This window comes from Strix uralensis, chromosome 5, assembly GCF_047716275.1.
Source record: "Strix uralensis isolate ZFMK-TIS-50842 chromosome 5, bStrUra1, whole genome shotgun sequence".
Classification (NCBI taxonomy): domain Eukaryota; kingdom Metazoa; phylum Chordata; class Aves; order Strigiformes; family Strigidae; genus Strix; species Strix uralensis.
In genome coordinates this window covers 2,110,541-2,131,239 of record NC_133976.1, presented here as the reverse complement: position 1 = coordinate 2,131,239, position 20,699 = coordinate 2,110,541, and the positions used below count along the sequence as shown (strand labels likewise).

Genomic DNA, 20,699 nt, shown 5'->3' with positions numbered 1-20,699 from the left:
TTTTGGTTTGCTATAACACACACATGGCTTCCGGTGAGTTTTCACATGGCTTCTGGAGTACCTTATCCCAGCAGAGTTCAGGAATTATTAACAGGAAGATTGTGACGAGGGGTTTGGAAACTCTGATCTCAAACATTTTTGCTTCTGTTGAGTCAGCGATGTGTTTCAGGAATCCGCATCATCACTGTGGGTGTCTCAGGAGCTGACCCTGTTGAGCTCAACAGTATCTTGCTGCAGCAGAACCTCCAGAACCTTTTCTACGTCAGCACGTTCGATGACTTCCCCCAGATCCTCCGAGAGCTGATAGAAGTAATTTGTTCTGACCCTCAGCTTTCAGGGGCCCAGCTACCATCTGGGGAGGTGAGCTACTTCACAGACCTTTGAATATAAGCCAGCTTACTTGGTGTGGGTCATGCGCAAGGACAAAGTTCTTCGCTGAGCAAAGTTTCAGCGCAAAGTCAGAACAGATTTAGGACACTGGGTCCAATCCTGACCTCACTTACTGTCCAACCCTAGAGATAAGGAACAAAATCTTTGAAATCAAGGGAGTGGAATTAGGGAAGCCAGAATACAGCTTTGGAGGTTTTGTTGTATAAGGCCACTGCAGGGGCGGAGTACTTGGATGTTTTATAAATTCACTGCCCTCTTCTAACCCTGGACGATGGATCATTGATATGGACATGAGCTCATCTGCAGAGTATCTCCAGCAGTGATATTTTATGGCTGTTTCAATGAAAAAGTTATTGATACAAAAGCACAGTGACCTCTTGAGACCTGTTGAAGGTTGATGTTTGATGTCTGGTTCCAAAACCTGGAGAATCACTAATCTAAGCCAAACTCCATGCTGTAGGTTGCTAGACATGAAGCCAACAAGCAGTTGCCATTTGGTGGCACAGGGAGCAAGCCACACATCCCTGATCCATCATCAGCTGAACCACATATCCAAAAAGAAGAGGAGGCTTGTGGTCCCTGGTGTTTAAAGGTGAGAATTAGTTCACTGGTGCCTGTTCAGGGGATTATACTTCAAAGAAACATTGATAACTGCTGTGATCAGGTCACTTCTCATACCTATGTGGTGTGCAGTGGAGTTATATCAGTGTCAAGACCTTTAATTTTGGAAGCCATGTCTATGTTTGGGAAGGTCATCCAAGAAGTTGCCATTTCAGCATGGGAGATTCAGCAGCCTCCTGTGCTCCTTCCCAGCAACCCATTGGTTGGTTTTCCATAGATCTTGCTTCCTATCTGCCAGCCCCATACAGACATCCCAGATGTTCTGTGGCATCTCACATAGCTCTAGACTCCGTGTGAGCCGCTGAACAGACCAACAAGCTGCCACTGCTCCTTACTTCAGAAATAAAATGTCAGGAGGCAAATCTACCCACTCCTCCTACCAAGCAGAAAGCCAGAGGACATGAAGAACAGTAGGACAGCCCCAGAACCCATGTGCTGGTCTAGTGAGTTTATTGATGGGGCTGTAGCCAGCAGGACTGCGCAGTCTATGTTAGGTCCACTGGAGAAAATGGTCTCTGTATTAGTTGGTGGACAACTAGTCAGTGTAGTCAGCAAAGTCTGATCATGATTCAGTTCATAGGTAGGTGTCCACACTGGCAGAATATCTCAGATAGTGACGTTTATTCTGTGGCAGTCTAAAATGAGGTGAGATGAATGTTGTCCATGGATGGTTGAATTAGGGTCTTTATTTCATCTCAGCCAAACTCCTTTCCACGGTTTCTTCCATGGGGGAGAAGAATTGTATTGACACTACCCTGAAGCCTTGCAGATGTGTAACCAAGAATATTTAGAGTCTCTCTGAGCCAAAAAGAAGATCCTGAACTGTAGATGTGATGTGAGCCAAGACTTCTTGAGTCATCGATATGTTCCCTGGTTGCATTTTGTCCTCACACAACTGTGTTCTCCATCCTGTGCTCCCAATTTCAGTGCAAGCTGGAGACAAAATAAGTAATGCATGACCTCCAAGGGGCTTTAAATAGTCTGAGGATATGAACAGGTCTCCTGGATGGTCGACTTTGCTTCTTCCTTTTGTTGTATAAGCCAAGGAGTGTGCTAGTCCGTGTTTCATGGTCACTCTGGTTTGAGTATATTTGTCATCCTTTGGTGGATAATAATTTCCTGATCATTTGTTCTATTTTCCTTTTCCTTTCAAGAGCTTCAGGGGCTCACCAGCTCATGGAGGCTATGACCCATACAGCTTTACTACAAAGGGAGAGAAAGGAGAGCGGGTGAGTTCACTAGCATGAACCATCCGCTTGATTAATTAATATACAACTAAATTATTAGAACCAAGGAAGAGATCAAGCAAAGAATCATCTTCAAATCTTTTATGTTGGTGTTTTGATATATCCTGCTTCATGCTGGCTTTGAAATTCAGGCAAGAGGGAACTAATGTGTGTGTGTGTGATGGCAACTGGGGATTCTCTCAAGCAGTATAGAAAGCTAGTGCTGCATGAAGCTGTTTGGGTTGGCAGGGCTGGGGCCATAACCTGCATGCTGTTACTTTCCATATGTTTAGGGTCTACCTGGGAAGGACGGCATTCCTGGGCTACCGGGCAGACCGGGGCGGACAGGTCCTCCTGGTCCCCCTGGACTCATGGTATGTATTTGTTTTAACAAACTTTCTCAACGTGACAGTTAAGAGTGAACATGGCTCTCAAATATCTCTCTCTCCTGTTCTGCAGGGTCTCCCTGGCATTCAAGGTGATATTGTAAGTATTTTGAATGCAGCAAAGATCATCAATACAGTGAGACCCTAAAGCTTTGCTTTTCAAGCCTTTCAAAGGCCGGTTGCGCTGAGCAGGACAGGGAGCCCAAGTGACCCCTTTTGTGTTTATGAGGGGCTGTTGCTGTCACCAAATAGCTCCAAATGATTTTCATTCTGTTCAGAGATCTGGCAAGTAATACAACACAACGTGGGAATATTTTTAACCAAGTAACCCTCCGTCAACCAGAACTGTCCAGAAAAAGGCCAGGGACTATGAACTCATATATATCAGTCCTACTGCATAATAACCTGCAGCATCTTTTGCTCACACACTTCCCATACACGAATTGTTCGTGCAACACTTCAGAGCATTACTTGGAAAACACACATCTAGCTAGACCAGCCAAACCTCATGTGCCCTTGTTTTTGCTGTACGAATTGCTCCATGCTGTTGATGTCATTGGTGATTGCACAGCTTTGCACACTAGATCAGCAGCCATGAGTGTCCCTCCCCTGCTTTTAGCAGGGCTCTATTAGTAGTCAACTGTGTTTGACCAGCTAAATCACCCTTGGCTCTGAGAGCTGTATTGAGAACGGACTGGTACCAAGGTGCCCAGGTCATCTGAGATGCCCTAGGATATCCAAGGCAACCATGCAGGGCTGATAAAATACAGGTCTTGATGGACACTTCTGAATTGAGAGCTGAAGGCCAGGCAGGTATCAGAGAGCATCACAAATGGCACAAGACACCATTGCATGTGTAATTGAACTGACCCCCTAACCTCCATTGGCTGCAATGGGGTGGAAACACCAGCACTTGTGCAGAAACAACATTTCAGTGGCACCATAATGAACTTAACTCTATCTTTTGGGCTCGATTCAGGTGCTTAAAGAGACCTCATGCCATTTGAGATGCGCTTTTATTCCACCCATCCTCCAGCTGATGCTCCAGATGGACACAGGTCTCCAATAAATCCTGTGTAATGTCTGCCAGCCCTGTGCCTTGGCTACCTGGGGTTATCTCCAGCTATCCCAGGACACCGATGTTTGGGCATCTGGATCAAACTGCCAGTGCCTGTGATGGGGTAGCACCTGTAACAAGGGTTGTGATGTTTGTGAGCTGTGGTTTGCATGGATCACAGGAGTCCGACATGAACCACCGCAGCTACTGAATGCCCCTTCTGAATCTGTTTACTTTCTTCTGGTGGATTAAATAAGCAGCAGTCCCCCGTTCCTCACAGCATCCAATGGTGCTTGAATGTACTGCACTGTCACTATATCAGGTGTGCATCCTACACGCACCCTTCACTAGAGAAGGACATATAACACATTGGCTCCATGGGTGACACATACATGATTCTCATCAATATTGGGACCAAAACCTGTTTTCATGACCACTTTAAAAGTGAATGAAATTTTATTAGAGATGGGTCTGTAACCTGAACGTCCCACAATGATGGTCTTGTGGGTACTTTGCTGTTTAATGCTGCAGGATTTTTTTTTTTTAATTCCAGGGATCTCCTGGCTATCCAGGACCAGTGGGGCCAAAAGGAGACAGAGTGAGTTTCATTCCTGAGTTTCATTGGGAAAAAGCTATTGTATTGCTCTGATCTCTAATTTCTAAGCATTTGCACTGTGACCTTTGGTGAATATAAACTTCTGAGCTATATGTAACTAGCCCTACACTGCTAGTCTTCAGCTTGGGAAGATGTCCTTCAGCTTTGCTAGGAGGAATCTAATGTCTTTGTGGAGAAAACTGCTGAGTCCTTATCACAGGCCCTTGGCACATTTAGGTTATTTGCAGAAGGAGGTAGCACTTAGTTGGGTCATTCTGCCTTTCTGAATTCCCTCTATGAACAAGCCTGTTTGCGTACATTTAGGACACAAAAAGTTAAGGCTTCAAGATCAGTTGTGGGAAGATCCCAGGAGCAGTTGTCCTGTCCCTCCCCCAGCGCTCAATGCATGTTCTTCCTCCTTCCTTGCATCCACCTGAGCTGTCTGTATGGTTGCAGGTCAGGGAACAGATCCTGCTGAAAGCCAACCTCCTTTTTTTCCCCAGGATTACTTTTCTTCTGTGCCAATAAGCAAAGCTCATGTCATGGATATGTGGTTTCTGGTACCTCTGCAAAAGAGTTGCTGCAAGAGTTTGGGGTTGCAGCGCAGGGAGGGGCTGTTTCATTTTAAAGTTGCTTATACTGATCATGACATTGCCCCTAAGTCGTGAAACTGCCTGTCTGCATCCGGACCTCCCAACACAGCTGAGTGTGTTTCCTCCTCTCTGTGTGCACAGGGTGAACCAGGCTATGTCCTTGGAGGTGTGGAGGTGATTCCTGGCCAAAATGGGCAACCTGGCCCCCCAGTGAGTATCATACTCCAGGTGTGGTGGACCCTTCAGCCTCTCAAGGGCTGGCAGAGAAGCAAAGGGAGCTGGGAGAGAGCCCATATCCCTCCCTCTCCTGGTTTTATTGTTGCAGGGACAGAAAGGGCAGCCAGGTGTTCCTGGGGTAGCAGGACCACCAGGTTTACCAGGGCCACAGGGGCCACCAGGGATCTCCATCAAGGTGAGCATGGTTATTTGAAGCATGGTTTTGTGATGTTGTACCACAGAAAGAGGAGACCCAGCATAGTCCACAATCCCTGGATACTCTGTTCATTCAAAGGCCGTGGGAACACACATTTCTTCTGTCCACCATGGGATTCTTCCACTGAGGCATAAAAGGAGCCACGCTGCAAAATGTTCCCATCATCAGGGCCCTGCTGTTCAACACAGTGGGACTCAATGATGGAGCTTGAAAATGCTATGGTCAACCTTGTCTGACATGGGACTAGATTCAGTGACCACTAAGACTTTTCCAGCTCTAGGTCCCTAGAAGGGTTGTTCAGCGACTGGAGTGAAATTCACAGGATCACTTGTGCTGTGCACAGCCAAAACTGGACTGATGGTTGTCACCAAATATCTCCTTGCACTGGGTGCGGGTCAAAAAGTCTCAGAAGACACCAAGAGACCTAAACTCCCCTCCTCTAACCTAAGGGTGGGGGTTGACACCAGATATTGCAGGTTCAGATGTCTGGGGCATGCAAGATAGCAGACACTTCTACTGAAGCTCTGTCTTCCCTTGGGGGTGGGAGTTTTGATGTCCAGGCTTGTCAGCCTGCAGGAACTTTTTGCTGGGCCTAAGTTTAGAGAAGACCCCCTCTCTAAATTACCACCCCATGGTAATTCTCCTTGTCCTTTGTGTTTCAGGGTGACCCAGGGGATTCAGGTATCAGGGTAAGTAGCTGAGATTGGCTTTCACTTTTGCATGTGATGAGAAGCCTTTTTTTGTTATTATTATTTCTAAGCTGCCCAATAGGCTCTGGTTTCTGTACTTACCATATATCCATCAAGACCCATAAAGGGCTGCTGGGACATGCAGTAAGACTGTCCTGTGCTTCATGCAGGGCCCTCGTGGGAGGAATGGCCTCAAGGGTGACAGAGGAGGCATGGGAGAGCCGGTGAGTGGTCCACCAATGGTCAGTTGCAGAGGAAGAGCTGCCGGCCACAGTGGGAAGGGGCCGCTGTCCTCAGGATGCCCTCTGCCACATGGGGTGGGTGTAGAGGGACAATGTCTACTGCCAGTTCTCATCAGCCACCACTCTGGGATGCCTCACTCTGCTGACAAGGGTTGGCAGATTAAGCATTTATCACTTTGTCAGCTTCATCCTGTTGACCTGTCACTCAAAAATTGCCAAAAGGGAAATGTTAGAAACCCAGCAAAGACACGGATAACAGCCATTCATTTTGTCAAAAGCAAGGGCATGCTCTTCCTCATGGCACGGAGCAAAGCCATGAGAAGTGCTCACCATGATGATAAGCTCTGTGGTCTAGTCAATCATGCTGGCAGATGATAACAAATATCACCTAATGAAGGCTACTCTGAAGTGACAGTGGTTCACCCTTGAGCCCCCACTATCTCCATCACACATGGAGGAGCTGAGTGCAACCCTGGTCCTTCCCACATCCCACTCCCCAGTCTCAGGAGGATGGAGAAGAACTGAGGCAGGTCCAGAGGAGGGCATGAAGGTGGATCAAAAACATGGGACAGCAAATGGACCAAGATTTTGGCAGTAGATTTGAGACAAACAAAAGGATGTGGTTCTTCACAGAGGTCCCACAAGGATATTTAGGATGTAGAAAGTTTGAGTTCAAGGGGAGATGAGAGAAGAAAAAAAGTCCATGGAGGACTACTAAGGGTAAAAGAAACCATGTTTGGTTTAGGAAATCCCTGCATTACAAATAGCTCAAACCTGAAAAATTACTCAGGGACTGTTCTTGCATCCTTCCCAAGGTGCCTATTACTCTCCATCATCATACCTGGGTGCTTTTTTTGTTACCTTTGCTGTACTGCAGAGCTATATCCCACAGACCAGCCATTTCCAAATGTCAAACTTCACCATTTCTACACCAGCAGCATTACTACAGTCACCCTCTTAGAGCAACACAGCCATAAAGAACCAGCAGAGAACACACCCGCTGCCAAATCAACATGAGTACTCTAGGCTCTGTCTTCCCATGTAACAGGCAAACACATCTTTATTTTCTCTTCCTGAGTAAAACCAGTGATCCATAGCCTATTTGTGAGGAAAAGGGAAATTTGGGGATACATAAACATCTCTATAAATCCGCAGTTGCAAAGGTACTGTTAAGATGGGCACATCAGGTTATATATTCCTCTGCTAGTGTTTCTGCAGACTTAAAAATAAGCTTTTTCTTTAGTATGATTGGTAACAAACAGTTTAGCAGAAAAAGATTTGATGATGTGTCTTCCTTTTCAGGGGAAACCTGGCTTGCCAGGCCCTGTAGGGCTAGATGGTGTTCCTGGATTGCCTGGACCAAGAGGAGAAAAGGTCAATACTCGTATCCAATGCTTGCTGAATCCATCAGCCCAAGGAGGAACTTAGAATAGCTGAGACAAAGTAATAGCAGGGTAGACAGTGCAAATAAAGTGCAGGCATGCAGGGATTTCCCCCCATTTCTCTCCACTCCCTGCTCATATGGGTTTGACTTTGTGTATGGTAGAATAGACGCTCCATCTCCATCCAAGCCCTTGTTTTCCTCACAGTCCTCGACCCGGTGGAAGAACTTTGCACTTCCTGCTTTCAGGAGCAGTGTTTTCTCCCAAACGCAGCCCAAGCTCTTCATGCTCCTTGTCCCCTGGATAGGGCTTCTTCACTGAATCCCCCAGCCTGCTTCTAATACTCACTGAAAACACCCACAGACCCTTGCTTTTAATGCTGTCCTCCAAGTCATTGTTTGCACCTTGCCTGAAGGTTACTGGCTAGACGTATGTCTTAACTGAATGGTTACAGAGCAAATTTTTCCCCTCCTACTGTGCAGGATGGCCAAGAGCAGAGCTCTGAAGCAGGTAGATGGGTAGAACATATCATGCTCTACAGTTTTTGGAATCAGCTTTCTTGAGCACAATGCTGTGCTTACCTTGCAGGGGATGACAGGAACTGGTATTCCTGGCACTGTTGGCCCAAAGGGAGAAGAAGGCGAGCAGGTGAGTTGGAAATTTTGCTGTGAACTTTGCAGGTAAACTCCCCTTGGAGGGCCTAGTGTTCCAAAGTCACCTCCAATACCTCTTTTTTAGGTTTTACTCAGAGGGAGCATCCTGTGGTTACAAATGGAAACGGTCAGAGAAGGAATGACATTGGGTCTTCAAGTCTGAGCTTTCACTGTTTCTTCTGTTTTTCAGGGGGTGATGGGACCTCCAGGAGCACCAGGACCAAAGGTGGGTACTGAAATTCTGAACCTGAGTCTCTGTGCCTTGTACTCAGGTGCCAAGGAAAGCATGTAGCTCTAACCGTAGGCTGTGGGAATGTTGACCCCTTACTCAAAAGCATCAAAAGGGAATAATTTTACACATCAGGAGTCATTGGCCTGTGGAAGTCGTTGCTGCAGAGACCTGGAATGATAGCAAGATGCGGTACTTTAATCAAAGAATTAATGACATTTTTGTGGCCAGTGAGACTCTGCAAAACTAGTAATTCATGTTAACTGTTTTGAGAGAAGACGCACCAGGGCTTGATCCCAACTCTGATGGGATGAAGAGGGAGGAAGATGTAAGGAACAGATTGTCTCACATCTGCATTTTGGACACCTTCCTCTGAACCATCCAGGCCCAGACCCATTCCTACCTAATTAAATGCCTGAATCATTTAATGTCTAGTGCCAGGATGCCTCTCTCAGTGAAGAAAGATGAGCCCTGTGAGAGGTGATACAACCCATCCTGAAGTTTGAGTTTTCTTTTGGAAGTGCCCATCTTCCAAGTCAAGGAAACCTTGACTTGACCAATTCTCTCACCTTGCTTAAGAGCATGGGGTTGGTGGGGAGGAATGATTTTGGTGTCCTGGTGCTGCCAGAGGAAAGGGACTGGACAAATGTAGCTCCAGCCCAAATCTGGAAACTGTGCTGTGAACCCAGGGAAGATGATACATGGCAAGGAGTGGTCCGGAAGGGACTCAGGCAGGAAGATTTTCTTGCAGACTGCTGCCTATCTTCCAGCTCTCGCTACTCATGGAGATGTGGGAGTTCAACTCCAGGCCTTCTCCATGTCACAAAATACCTGAAAAGCTGCAGGTGCAGGAGGAATCAGCTGATCTTGGCATGTACAGGGGCAATGGCTGTAGGAGGAAGGAGGCTTTTTCCTGAGCCAGGAGAAATGCCTCTCAGTTCAGGTTTGAGTGGATGTTTGCCTCTTCCTGAAGCACCTGGCTCAAGCTCATGTTGAAGTTTGACACCAGAGAAAGACTCGGGAAGTCTGAATTTTCCCTGGTATGGGGAGCGCCAGGTGTGGGTTTAGGTGGTATGTAAGGCATCTCAGCATGGTCTCAGGTTGTTATGGCTCTCGGAGGAGCAACCACTTAGGATTGGGTTGTATGGCTCTCTGCATGCCCCCTTCTCCAGGTAACTCAGGATATACTCTTTGAGTTACTGCTGGTGGACAAATGGATCTGAGTCACCGATTTATTTCATGTCCGTTAAGCTCAAAAATGTCCATGTTGACCCCAAAACAAATTATTTTCATACTTCCAAGAGAGGTGGAAAATGAAGGAAAAAATAATATCCAAGGAGATGTCTCATTCAGCTCAAAATAAAGTGCTTTGCTTCCCTTTGCAGTAGTGCTTTCTTATTTCATAAAGTAAAAGAGGATTTAAAATCTGTAAAGTCTTTGCAAGTGCTAACAGCCAGTTTGCTACTCATGTCTTGCTCTTTGCAAGAGCAAAGACCTCCTTGAATTGTCTGGTCCTGATCCACACAAATATAGGTCTGTAACTGGGTGTTTCATGGACTCCCCCTGAGAAAAGAGCAAAATTTGGCAAGCTGCTCACTGGTGAGGTAACTGTTGATGTTGCCCATGAGCTCAGTGAGCTCTTTCTGAGATGACATCAGGGGGTGCAGGAGGCAATCACAGCTGCTCTCTTTTGTTTAAGGTTGGGCCACGACCACCTGGGGAAGGAGAACCAATTGAGCCAAGGGTGTGCCTCCAAATGAATCAAATCAGAACGAAGTTTTAAAAATTAAGATAGAAAAAGAATATGTAAATATAGAACCCCCTGTAACTGGGTCCTGGGATGGTATCTCACCTTGCTCCTCTTGGTTACGCTCAGCCTCTGAGCTAAGCCTAGACCCACCCCGTAACCCCAGACCTGCACATTATCTATGCTGTAAGATCTCAACTTTTCCACGAGACTGTCTCATCTTCGGCTCTCAAGGTCCTTGGGAGGAAACAGTCTGATCAAGCTCAGGATAGTCCATATGTAGTAATATATGTATATTAAATTATGTATTAGATGGTGATATAACTATATAGTAACTAAAGATTATAATATGAATGCAATTTAATATTAGGCATTATATATAAAGTATATACAGTAATATGTTTGATTATACAATAATGTTAACATATTATAGATACTATAAAGGTAATTAATATACAATATAGAAATGCATGGACCATATATATAACATATGCTATATACTGCATATGACATATATGTAAAAAACTTTATTTTTTTTCTTTTTTTTTCCTTTTTGCTTTCCTCCTGCTTTCACAATTTCCAGTGGAGGGAACATGCTCAGCATGCTCTTCTGCATCGTGCAAGCCTCCAGGCTCATCCTGCTCTGCCAGTGGAGCCTTGTCTTAACTAAAGCATCTTCTGTTTTCCAGGGTAACAAAGGGCAAGGTGGTGTTAAAGGGGAGAAGGTGAGACTGGCCAGCACTGGAGCACAGAGTAGGATGGGAAGAAGCGCTGGCTCTGTTTTTGGGCTCAGGACACAGCAGTTGAGGTATCTGGTTGGAGATCCAGAGGGAGGGAATTTGAGGCCCCACCAAAGGCTTCTCCCAGTCTGGCCAGAAATAACTGGGCCACGTAGCTACACGCCACGTAACTGCAAAGTTCAGGAGCTCGCTGCTGCTGAAGGAGCAATCATGCATGGGGGGACCTTGCAGCAATGGTAAATCCCCAGGACAGTCTGTGGCTAGTGAGCACTGACAAACAAACCTTGAATACCCTTTGCCACTCCGTACTGAGTATTCACAGGTTGCGTTTATTGAGTTATATTTCAGGTTTGCTGTTTTTACAGCTCCCCCAGCTGCACTTGTTCTGTACATGCATCTGATTATAACCTCAAAGATCAAAAGAGACAGCAGCATTTTTTCCTAATAGCTATGGTAGTGAAAAATGGAAATAAGCTGTCGTTCTTCCTCGAGCCAGTGCGCCTTGCAGAAGCAAGGCCCTGCAAGCATTGTGGGTATGTGTACTTGTAGCTTCCAGCTCTGAGCAGCATCCTTGGTCTGGGTTAGGCAAGACACTGACCTGGTCTGGTAGCTCCCATGCATCTCATGGCTGTTTTCATGCCTTTTATTGCTTGCAAAGGACCGTCCTTGATAGCTTTACCCGGGATGAGAGCTTGCAGCTCTGCACTTGGTCTCCTGGTAGATGGCAGCCAGGCATGCTAGAGATAGGCATGGGGATTTCCGTCTCTCACCCAAGAGCCCTTATAGCTGTCTGGCAGAGGTGTCTTGTAGTCAGTGAAAAATTAGGCTTAAGAGCTTCCTCCCTCCCTCCCTCTGGCTGGGAGCTTCTCACTACAACAGGGACCGAAAGTGCTGAATCTGTTTTCAGTCTGGTGGAAATTCTCTTCTGATGTCTTACAGGGACTCCCAGGACCTCCAGGGCAGAAGGGAGACCAAGTAAGTCAAACAGTACAAGAACAACATGTTTCACTAGCTCAGGTGAAGATGTCCTGACTTTCCCCAGCTTGTTCCATGTGTGCAGCTCTTGCAAGTGCAGTTGAGTGTGTTTATGGGGGGCTTACACAGAGATGAAGCCAGCAGGGATGCCCTTGAGCTTCACCACAAGCTCAACATCTCCTCTCTGTTTTGCTCTTGTGCTTCTGAGATGAGTTTTGAACTGTTTTAAGGAATGGATGAGGGAGAGCAATGAGCAGAAATTTTGCATTGCCCCATATTGCTCATTTTATGTCCTCTTGCCTTGCAGGGGAACCCAGGATTTCCAGGTGCTCCAGCTATGGGGGTAACTATGAGTGGATTGCAGCCCTTCTTGTGCTATAACCATGCAGCATCACCACCAGTAGTGCCAGTAGACCAAGGACCAAGAGAGATGTGTCCCACTAAACTGCAGGAAGAACTAATGGACCTTTTCTTTGACCCTGCAGACAACTATGTCTTCTGGTTGCTTGCTCCACTTCTTGTATTCCCAGCCATGCACTATAGTTGCCCACTGGCTCCTCAAAGGAGTTCCACTGCTGTGCAGGAAACATAAGGATAAAGCCTTCCCACCATTGAATCCCTATGCTCCAGGCCTGTCCCCCATTCAAGCTCCCCATTCCCAGTGGGGTTGTGCTGGTCCCTGTGCTGCTGATGGGTCTTATTTGCCTCATTCCCATGTGGAAACCGGACTCTACAGCCTCCTCTTCATGTCCATCCAAATGCTAGGGCAGCTTTAAGGAGAAACCTTGGTGGTGGCCACCTCTGCATGCCCCACAGCATTGCTACAAGGGCCATGGAAGCAGTTGGAGGTTGCCCTAAGGACTGAAACCCACCACCAGGACAGACTGGAGGACACTTGAATGAGCAGGGTACCTTAGGATTCTTTCCTAGCAATGCTGACAGAATTGTGTTGGAGACACAAGGTAGGAAGACAGCTCTGTAGCCCCTAAACTCAACTCAAGGCTGCTCTTCAAGGTTGTAATGAGTCATTACGATTCATGGCTGCCCCAAGGTTGGTCCTTGGTGTGTTAGCAAAGGCTACAGCAGCTATCTGCCAATTACTCCTTGCATGTAAGCGTTCAGTCCCATCCCTGGAGCTAAAACCCAGTGAAGTTGGTGGGATTCTTTCACAAGCTTCACTGGGTTTGGGATTTGAATTGTAGCTGTTTCTGGGATTTTATGACCCAGTGCACGTGATGGGTTTCCTATCCCATAGCAAGGCTGAGATTCTCTTTCTTTGGAAAAGGTAACATGAATAGACCCTCCTTTGAAATAGAGATCTTTTTTCCCAAATAAGAGAGCATTTCTGTGATTTCTTTTTATCCTCAGGTTTTGGGACCTCCAGGCAAGAAAGGTGTCAGGGTAAGTACATTAATTAGCACTGCTTGAAACTTAGATGAGATTTTTGCCTGAAAAAAGTGAGGGCTGGACCATGTTTCATAACCTGAATCATATCCCCCCTTGTAATTGACTGGAGAGGAGAGGTTGGAAAAGTAGCAATAGTCTTGCCCTGCTGATATTTCTTTTGCTTTTATTAACATTTTGTGCCTGTCATTCTCTTTCTAGCCCCAGTCTGTGGGGAAATTTAGGATTTCCATGCGCTAGTTTTAAAAGGCAGAGATGACTGAAGCACAGATCCAGCCCACTCACAGAAGCTACTTTCCAGCCAAGGGACACATTGACATAAAATCAAAGCACAACTGAGGCTGGAAGGGACTTCTGGAGGTCTCTAGTCCCACCTCCTGCTCAAAACAGAGCCAACTTTAAAGCTGGGTCAGGTTGCTCATGACCTTGTGTGCTGAGCATTTCCACGGATGGAGATTTCCCCACCTCTCTGGGACCCTGAGCCGGTGTTTGTCCTCCCTGTGACTGGAGGAAATTGAATTTCTCAAACCAGGGAGATGTCTGAGACAGAACTGATCCCTGACTATGTTGTCCATATTGTACAGCTGCTTTATAGCACAGTGGATATAGTTCACTTTTGCAGTGGCCTCATGGTGGAACATGGCCTGGAATATTTTAATTTTTTAATTCTTGATAGCTTGTTGCCAACCTTCAGAGAAATAAAAGATCTCCCTTATCCATGTAAAGAGTATTTACTGCAGGAGTAAGTCCTCCTGGATTTTTGACAGCTGACGTTCATGAAATACCCTACAGTGCTTCATGCCTCCCTCACCCCTTAGAGACAATGAGTTTTGTCCTTTTTGCTGGACTTGGATGTTGGAGCCACCCCCCCTTCACTGGTCTGTTGTTTAGAATGCTTAGCACTGTTAGCAAAAATGTCTCCTTTTAGGTTGGCTACATTTAGGTAATGGCCTGAGACATGAATTTTATCCTGCTTATACTATAAATGCACACATGATGCTTTACAGTATACAAGTTGCATGGCTGGAGAGGGTGAAACTACTGTGATGGGGTTTGTGTGGTAGAAGACCAAGTACCACAGAGAAGGCTTCAGTGTAGACCTAAAGATGGGTGGATGAGCGAATTTGGCAAGGGAATGGTTTTCAGAGTGTATTAGGAGTGCAAAATGCAGCCACATGAACAGGGTTTGTCTTCCTGCATGATATTATCAGCCTTGGGAATGTCTTTATTCACAGGGAGATATTGGGCCAACAGGGGCCCTGGGGCCACAAGGAAACAAAGGAATACAAGGAGACAAAGGAGAGAAGGTAATGCACTTGCTTTTCTTGGCACATCCTTTAAGGGTAGAAAGTTTTATTTTGTTTGTGTCCACAAAGGAAGCTCTGAGGCAGATCAAATTCCTTCCTGAGTCAGTGAGAGATGCAGAGTTACTGATGCTCAGCTCACCCAGCTTCCCATGGTTGATGAAAATGCTTAGGGTCTGCTCTTTTTTTGCTAGCTTCAGATGTGGAGATTGATGTCGTGAGCTTGGAAGCTGCTCTGGCAAGACACTGTATCTCCCTCTGCATCTTGCTTGGCACAAACACAGCATTTGGCAACTAACTCCCAGCAGTTATAACAAGGATGGGAAGCAGGTTGATCCTTGAGGGGGCTGCAAAGTGGTGGTGGAATGGAGACTGCTAACAGCATGGCACAGGACATGTTCCCAAGAGTGAGATAATGAGTGGAGCAGGGTCATTGCATCACAGTTTGTGCATCGTGATGGAAGAATTGCAGCCAAGATCTGCAAGATTGGGCTGGGGAAACTGAGGCATGTGCTGGCTTCTCCAAATAGCCCTCTAGTGAAAGTTGGGTCTCCATGACAGCATCTTTCAGAGTTGGCAACGAATGTGGTTAGGAGGGACATGACGAAATGGAGAGGGAATCTGGGAGGTGGGACTGGCACAGGGTTTGGCCCTAACTGTCTCTGTTGTACGTAGAAGTGTTGAGAGGAAAAGCTCCCTAAGCTTTACGCTGAGACACACATCATCATTGATTTTTGCAGGGAAGTCCAGGTTTTGGCATTCCTGGTCAACCTGGGCTGAAGGGAGATCCAGGCGACAGGGTGAGTGGGGCAGCGTGATGGATGTGGAAAGGGGAGGCCTAAGGAGGCAAATCAGGAGGTTCAGAGACAAAATCTGTCACCTCCATGCATGTGAGTTTGCTGGTCTTCACCTACAAAACCTGTCACCAGCAAATTAATACTGGGATGGTGACAAGGAGTTGGGATGTTACCCTGTGGTTGGTGATCCCATCGTGGTCTTGTGTGATGGGGTAGTTCACACCTGACTGTGGAAGACAGTGTTAAGGGGGGGCTTCTCCAAAGTGCAGAGAGAGGGTTGCTCGTGAGTCTGGAAGAAAACACAGGTGGTCAATGCTCAGCTGGTAATTCTGTGAACAGCAAAGCCAAGGAAGCCCCATTTCCAGTGGCTTTGTGTACTGGAGGTGAACTTGGCCGTTATCGTCCTGACTTTTGTGTCTAAGAAGGTGCAAGCTTCTGGTGGCTCCCACGTGAGTTCACTGATGTCTAGTAAGGGTTGGGTTAATACCTCGGTGTTCCCTCTTACGAGGATATTAATAGTCTCTTTCATTTTAAACCAGAAAAAAGCTTGCAAAATCTAACATCTTTGAGGTCCCCACCCCTCTATCAAAGCTAGTCATCAAAGTATTAATGGTTTCACAGTGGGGAAGACATGTATCTAGACAGCGTGTGCTTACAGCAGTCCCTCTTCTCTTAGGACACAATCTCTTCTTCCCTCCTTTGCATTTTACTACAGTTTCCACTGCTAATACCTGCAGTCAAAGAGCAGCTTTGCAGCATTGAGTGTGATGTTTACCCCTTTTAGATACAACAGAGGACCCTCACCTGAGATTGTTCTACTTGTATCATTCTTGTTGTGTGACTAACGGTCTGTATTTCTGCAGGGAAATGTAGGTTTGTCTGGCAAACCAGGTCAGAAGGTGAGTCTCTGCAGTGATTGCAACACATAAACTGTTGTCTCATGACTGATGCCTGTGTCACCCAAAGCAACCTGAGTCAGTGGGATTTTATCTTTGCCATGGGGCTAGTGTCAAGACATAGGGAGTGTTCAAAAGCTGAAAGATCTGAGCAAACCCTGCTTTGCTGGAGTGTCTGTATGACATGCAGAGCCCTGCATAGAGAAACAATTAAAAGATGCAACATATGAGGCCTTAAAGAATTCTGCAAATCCCAGCCTGTAGGATTTCTCCTAACAAGGATTCAAAACTGGTCAAGAGATGTCTGGAAAACATCCCAAATGTGGCGTTTGTTCAGCGAATCTGTCTTGCTGTGTACATTTCTCAAACAGCGTTTCTCCCCAGGCTATGGATTTGGGAAATGATACAGCATGATACATAGCCCAGCAAGCAGAATATTTAGGCTGGATCAGCTTCATGGCCATGGAGAAATTGGATGTCAAAAGAGATAAATGAGATGCATCCAAGACAGGCTGTGTTAACAAGATGTGTTAATGCAGTTGCAAAGTGGAGAAGGCAGCAAGAGGTATTTTGGGGTTGGGACAAAGCATGGGGAGGTGGTTGAGTAATGAGGAAGATTTCTGTTGTACAAACTTCAAACAGCAGATGCATAGGTACCCATCCATGACAGCTCAACTGATTTTACATGGGAGTAGCAGTTAAAACATGGAGGGAGAAATGACCCTGTTTACATCACTCTCTCAAGACTGGACCCATCTCCTGGGTCTCCACTAATGGGCCACCTTGTTTGAGCTGCAAAGCTTCCTGGTAGTGGAGAACCTCAGAAGAGTCTGTCCTGCAGCGCTGGCCAAGGCCACTCATGGGATGTAGATGGACCGCATTAGACATGGATGCTGTTCAGCCTATCCCACTAAGGAAACACCATGAGCACAGTCCTGCCTAGCACAGGGTAGATGCTCTGAGCCCAAGCTTCAGCCAGCAGTGTGGAAGCAATTGCACAGCCATGGGGCCTGGCACGCTGTCTGAATCCACCCCGCAATGTCTAAAATGTGAGGATTATGAAATGCAAAAGAGGAATGTAACAACAGTCTTGTTTTCTTTAGGGAGATATAGGTCTGAAGGGAGAGAAAGGTGAACCAGGATTACCTGGGAAACCAGGCGAGACCGGACTAAGAGGTAAAGATGTAAGTAGAAGCTAACAGTCCAGTCAGATGGTCATGGTGAACCCCTTGGTATGCCACCCTGTACCAAACTAACAACCCCGGGTTATGGCCTTGAAATAACAAGTAGGAACAAGTGACAAGATGGTACCAGTCAGAAACATGCATGTTCTACAAGCCTGGTTGGGGAAGAGACCAGTCTCAGCACAACAATGGTCAACAAACGAGACCAGACAAACTACCTCTAATTAGGCTCATCAAGGGATATAACTTCTCATTTGCTCTGTCCACTCTTTCATTGCAAGTGAGGAGGTAGATCCTTTGCAGATTGTCATTAGGATGTGCTTTAAGCTGTGTTTAGGGGCTGAGTCTCTTTACCCTTGGTCTGGGAGGAACAAGTGTGTGGCACCATGGTATTTGTGTTACACTGCCTGGATGCAACATTTCTTACGTGTTATTCAACATCATGATTTTTTGTCATTGAGTCATGTCTGTCTGATGTGAGGGGAACTAGCACAACGTGCAGCCACAACAGCCCTGAAGGGCTTGCTTTTGGTTTTAGGGCATAATAGTTCCCTCTTATGATCAAACAAGGTGGCCCCTTAAAAGCATCATAACTGGCTTCTGGAAAGCCTCTCCTAACCACAGTCAATGAAGACTTTTCTTCAGTTCAAAGGGCTGATTTGATCCCTGAATACCAAGTGGGATAGGATCACCAAGGGAAGTCTTGAGAAAAAAGAAGCAGCTGTGTTTCTGATCCTCAGGCACTGCTGCCCAACACTTCAGAGTCACTGGTGATGCCCAACACCCCTGACTTCAGAGTCACCGGTGATTTCAGAAAACAGCTCTTAACCTGAGTAGGAAATCAGGGTAAAAAACTTGGTCACAGGTGGAAATGTAACCTAGCACTTTTGCATTGTGTTGTAGGGAGAACCAGGGAAGAAAGGCACCTCTGGGACCAAGGTAATCAATGGGGAGCCCACACCTTCCAGAGTTACATATCTACCAAACACAGCAGGCTCACCCACAGCTGGAGCTCTGGGTACAGCGGTGTAGGAGAAGGACTGCACTGAGTTAGAGTCAAGGTCTATCCATCCCACCATCTCACCTCCAAGAGTGACCAACTTCCCTGGAGGTCCTGGGAACAATGCAAAAGTAGGATGTCCTGTGTGACAGGTGATGTGTTATGGGTTTGATAGCTCTTGGTAGATTTTTCTGCTACGAATTTAGTCACCCCACATAAACCTTTAACACCCTCAAACCCCCTGGGCAAAGCATTGTACAGGTTGGTTAAGTAGCAGCTGAAGAAACACCCCCTTTGATTGGTTTTGAAGCTGACCCCTGCTCTTTTTATTTCCTGTTGATTTGTCCTTAGGTTAGATGAGACTACAAAGAATCATATTCCTCTTGCCTTTGGTTTTTCTTTCTCTTATTTTAGCTTTGGTTTCATCTTCCAAAGCTAAAGGCTGAAAAAGAAAGGACAAAAAAGAACTAAACTGTGGGGTTTTGGGAGATTGTTTTATATGCTCTGCAGAAGATGCAGAGAACAGATTGCCACAAATAATATAGGGTTTGGTGGAAATAACATAATTTTCCTCCTAAATATGAGTATTGTACTGTCACCCTACTTCTTCTGCCCTATTTATTTCATTTATGAGACTGTTCTAAAACACTACCACTAGTTTAAGACATCTCAGTTGACCACAAGACTGCCTTTCTACCGGCTTTCCAAGCATTACATAATGCCAAAGAGGAGATCTTACCAGCTTTAGAGCCACTGGAATGGTAGGTGGACTTGGTTCTCCTTTAAACTGGTTCCTCCAGGTGTAAGTGCAGTATAATTATCACCGATAAAGGTTCAGCCTGATGGAAGCAAGCTTTTAAAAGCTCTTACTCCTCTCTTTTAGGGAGAAGCTGGTGTCCCTGGAGAACCAGGAGAGAGAGGAATCAGGGTAACAATTTCCATTATTATAATTTTCTGCCCAGGTGAGTGGTGGGGCATCAGGGGAGGCTGCTCTGCTGCTGCCCAAGCACCCCTGGTCTGGGCAGGAGGAGAGGACTTCCTTCTCCATCCTAACAAGACTCCCCACTTAGAAATGTCCATGTGCAAATATTTCTTTCCTGGGTGAAAAATCATAGGGGGTGTAGCTTTTTTTTGTTGTTTGCTTTACTTTTTTGAGCTGCTGGACGTGCTCTATTTCTGATTGCTTCTCCAAATCATTTCTTGCAGGGGCCGCCTGGACTCCCAGGACGGCCTGGAGAGCAGGGGATAAAAGGCGATACAGGACAACCTGGGAAGGATGTAAGGCAATCCCTAAAGGAGCAGTTGAGAGAGGGAGGACTTGGGATAGTACAGTGCCAATCAAAGAAACAACCATATTTTTTTTCTGCCTTACATCCTGTGAGGCATAGAAAGCTCCCTTTCTCCTGGGGAGGGGGTCTCCTCTTCAAAGGGAGGATTAGGGCTGTTTCTCCCGTCTTGTTTGACTAGCTAGAGCACAGGATTAGCAGGATTGTGCACTGGGGTGTTCTGAGTGTGTAAAACTTCCCAGCCCCACACAGCTGGAAACAAAATGCTTGATGCTGTCTCAATCTGGTGAGGAAGGAAGGCTCTGTCTGAGCTCCCTCTAATAGCTTTGGAAAACACTAAAACCAGCTACATTGTCAGAGGTCTCAAAGACATGGTGTTTCTACAAACTTTGTGAAACTGAGCAGCTGACTTGAGGAAAGTCCCTAATGAGCCTACCCATGAGGAAGGGGCTAATCATCTCACCCCTTATTAAATATTACAGAACTCCTCCACAGGAGAGATGTTGAAATCCAGATTTCATTAGCTCAGCTGCTTAAAGACGGGCTTGTTAGTCCATTGGATGCTGAGCTGGCAAGAGAGTAGAGACTGCTGAGACCCCTTACCACACCTTGTTCTCATCCTACCTTTCTCTCCACCTCCTAGGGAATCACTGGAGAAAAGGGAGACAAGGGCGAATCTGTAGGTTTGCACATTCCCATTTCTAACCTTGCATGAGAGAGAGTCTGTTTGGGGGCTAAAAAGTTCTCACTATTTTTTGGGGGGGTGGGGCTATGGGGGTGTTGTATCTTCATAGGGTGAGCCTGGGCTGCCTGGGACTCCTGGAAGCATTGTGAGTAACACCTACTTCTGTTGATTTACACAATGGTTCA

General features: G+C 46.3%; 1 protein-coding gene across 1 annotated transcript in view; it reads left to right on the top strand.

The window, feature by feature from the left end:
* The window catches only part of LOC141943663 (uncharacterized), a 104,165-nt gene that overhangs the window by 27,676 nt on the left and 55,790 nt on the right, over window positions 1-20,699 (top strand). The window contains exons 24-47 of the mRNA XM_074869312.1: window positions 170-360; window positions 851-982; window positions 2,166-2,240; window positions 2,531-2,611; window positions 2,697-2,723; window positions 4,234-4,278; window positions 5,010-5,078; window positions 5,194-5,280; window positions 5,964-5,990; window positions 6,161-6,214; window positions 7,535-7,606; window positions 8,203-8,262; window positions 8,458-8,493; window positions 11,923-11,958; window positions 13,327-13,359; window positions 14,598-14,669; window positions 15,407-15,466; window positions 16,327-16,362; window positions 17,463-17,543; window positions 18,447-18,482; window positions 19,427-19,471; window positions 19,750-19,821; window positions 20,473-20,508; window positions 20,624-20,659. Of these exons, the coding sequence (XP_074725413.1) occupies window positions 170-360; window positions 851-982; window positions 2,166-2,240; window positions 2,531-2,611; window positions 2,697-2,723; window positions 4,234-4,278; window positions 5,010-5,078; window positions 5,194-5,280; window positions 5,964-5,990; window positions 6,161-6,214; window positions 7,535-7,606; window positions 8,203-8,262; window positions 8,458-8,493; window positions 11,923-11,958; window positions 13,327-13,359; window positions 14,598-14,669; window positions 15,407-15,466; window positions 16,327-16,362; window positions 17,463-17,543; window positions 18,447-18,482; window positions 19,427-19,471; window positions 19,750-19,821; window positions 20,473-20,508; window positions 20,624-20,659 (1,499 nt within the window). The remainder of the gene's footprint in view (window positions 1-169; window positions 361-850; window positions 983-2,165; window positions 2,241-2,530; window positions 2,612-2,696; window positions 2,724-4,233; window positions 4,279-5,009; window positions 5,079-5,193; window positions 5,281-5,963; window positions 5,991-6,160; window positions 6,215-7,534; window positions 7,607-8,202; window positions 8,263-8,457; window positions 8,494-11,922; window positions 11,959-13,326; window positions 13,360-14,597; window positions 14,670-15,406; window positions 15,467-16,326; window positions 16,363-17,462; window positions 17,544-18,446; window positions 18,483-19,426; window positions 19,472-19,749; window positions 19,822-20,472; window positions 20,509-20,623; window positions 20,660-20,699) is intronic.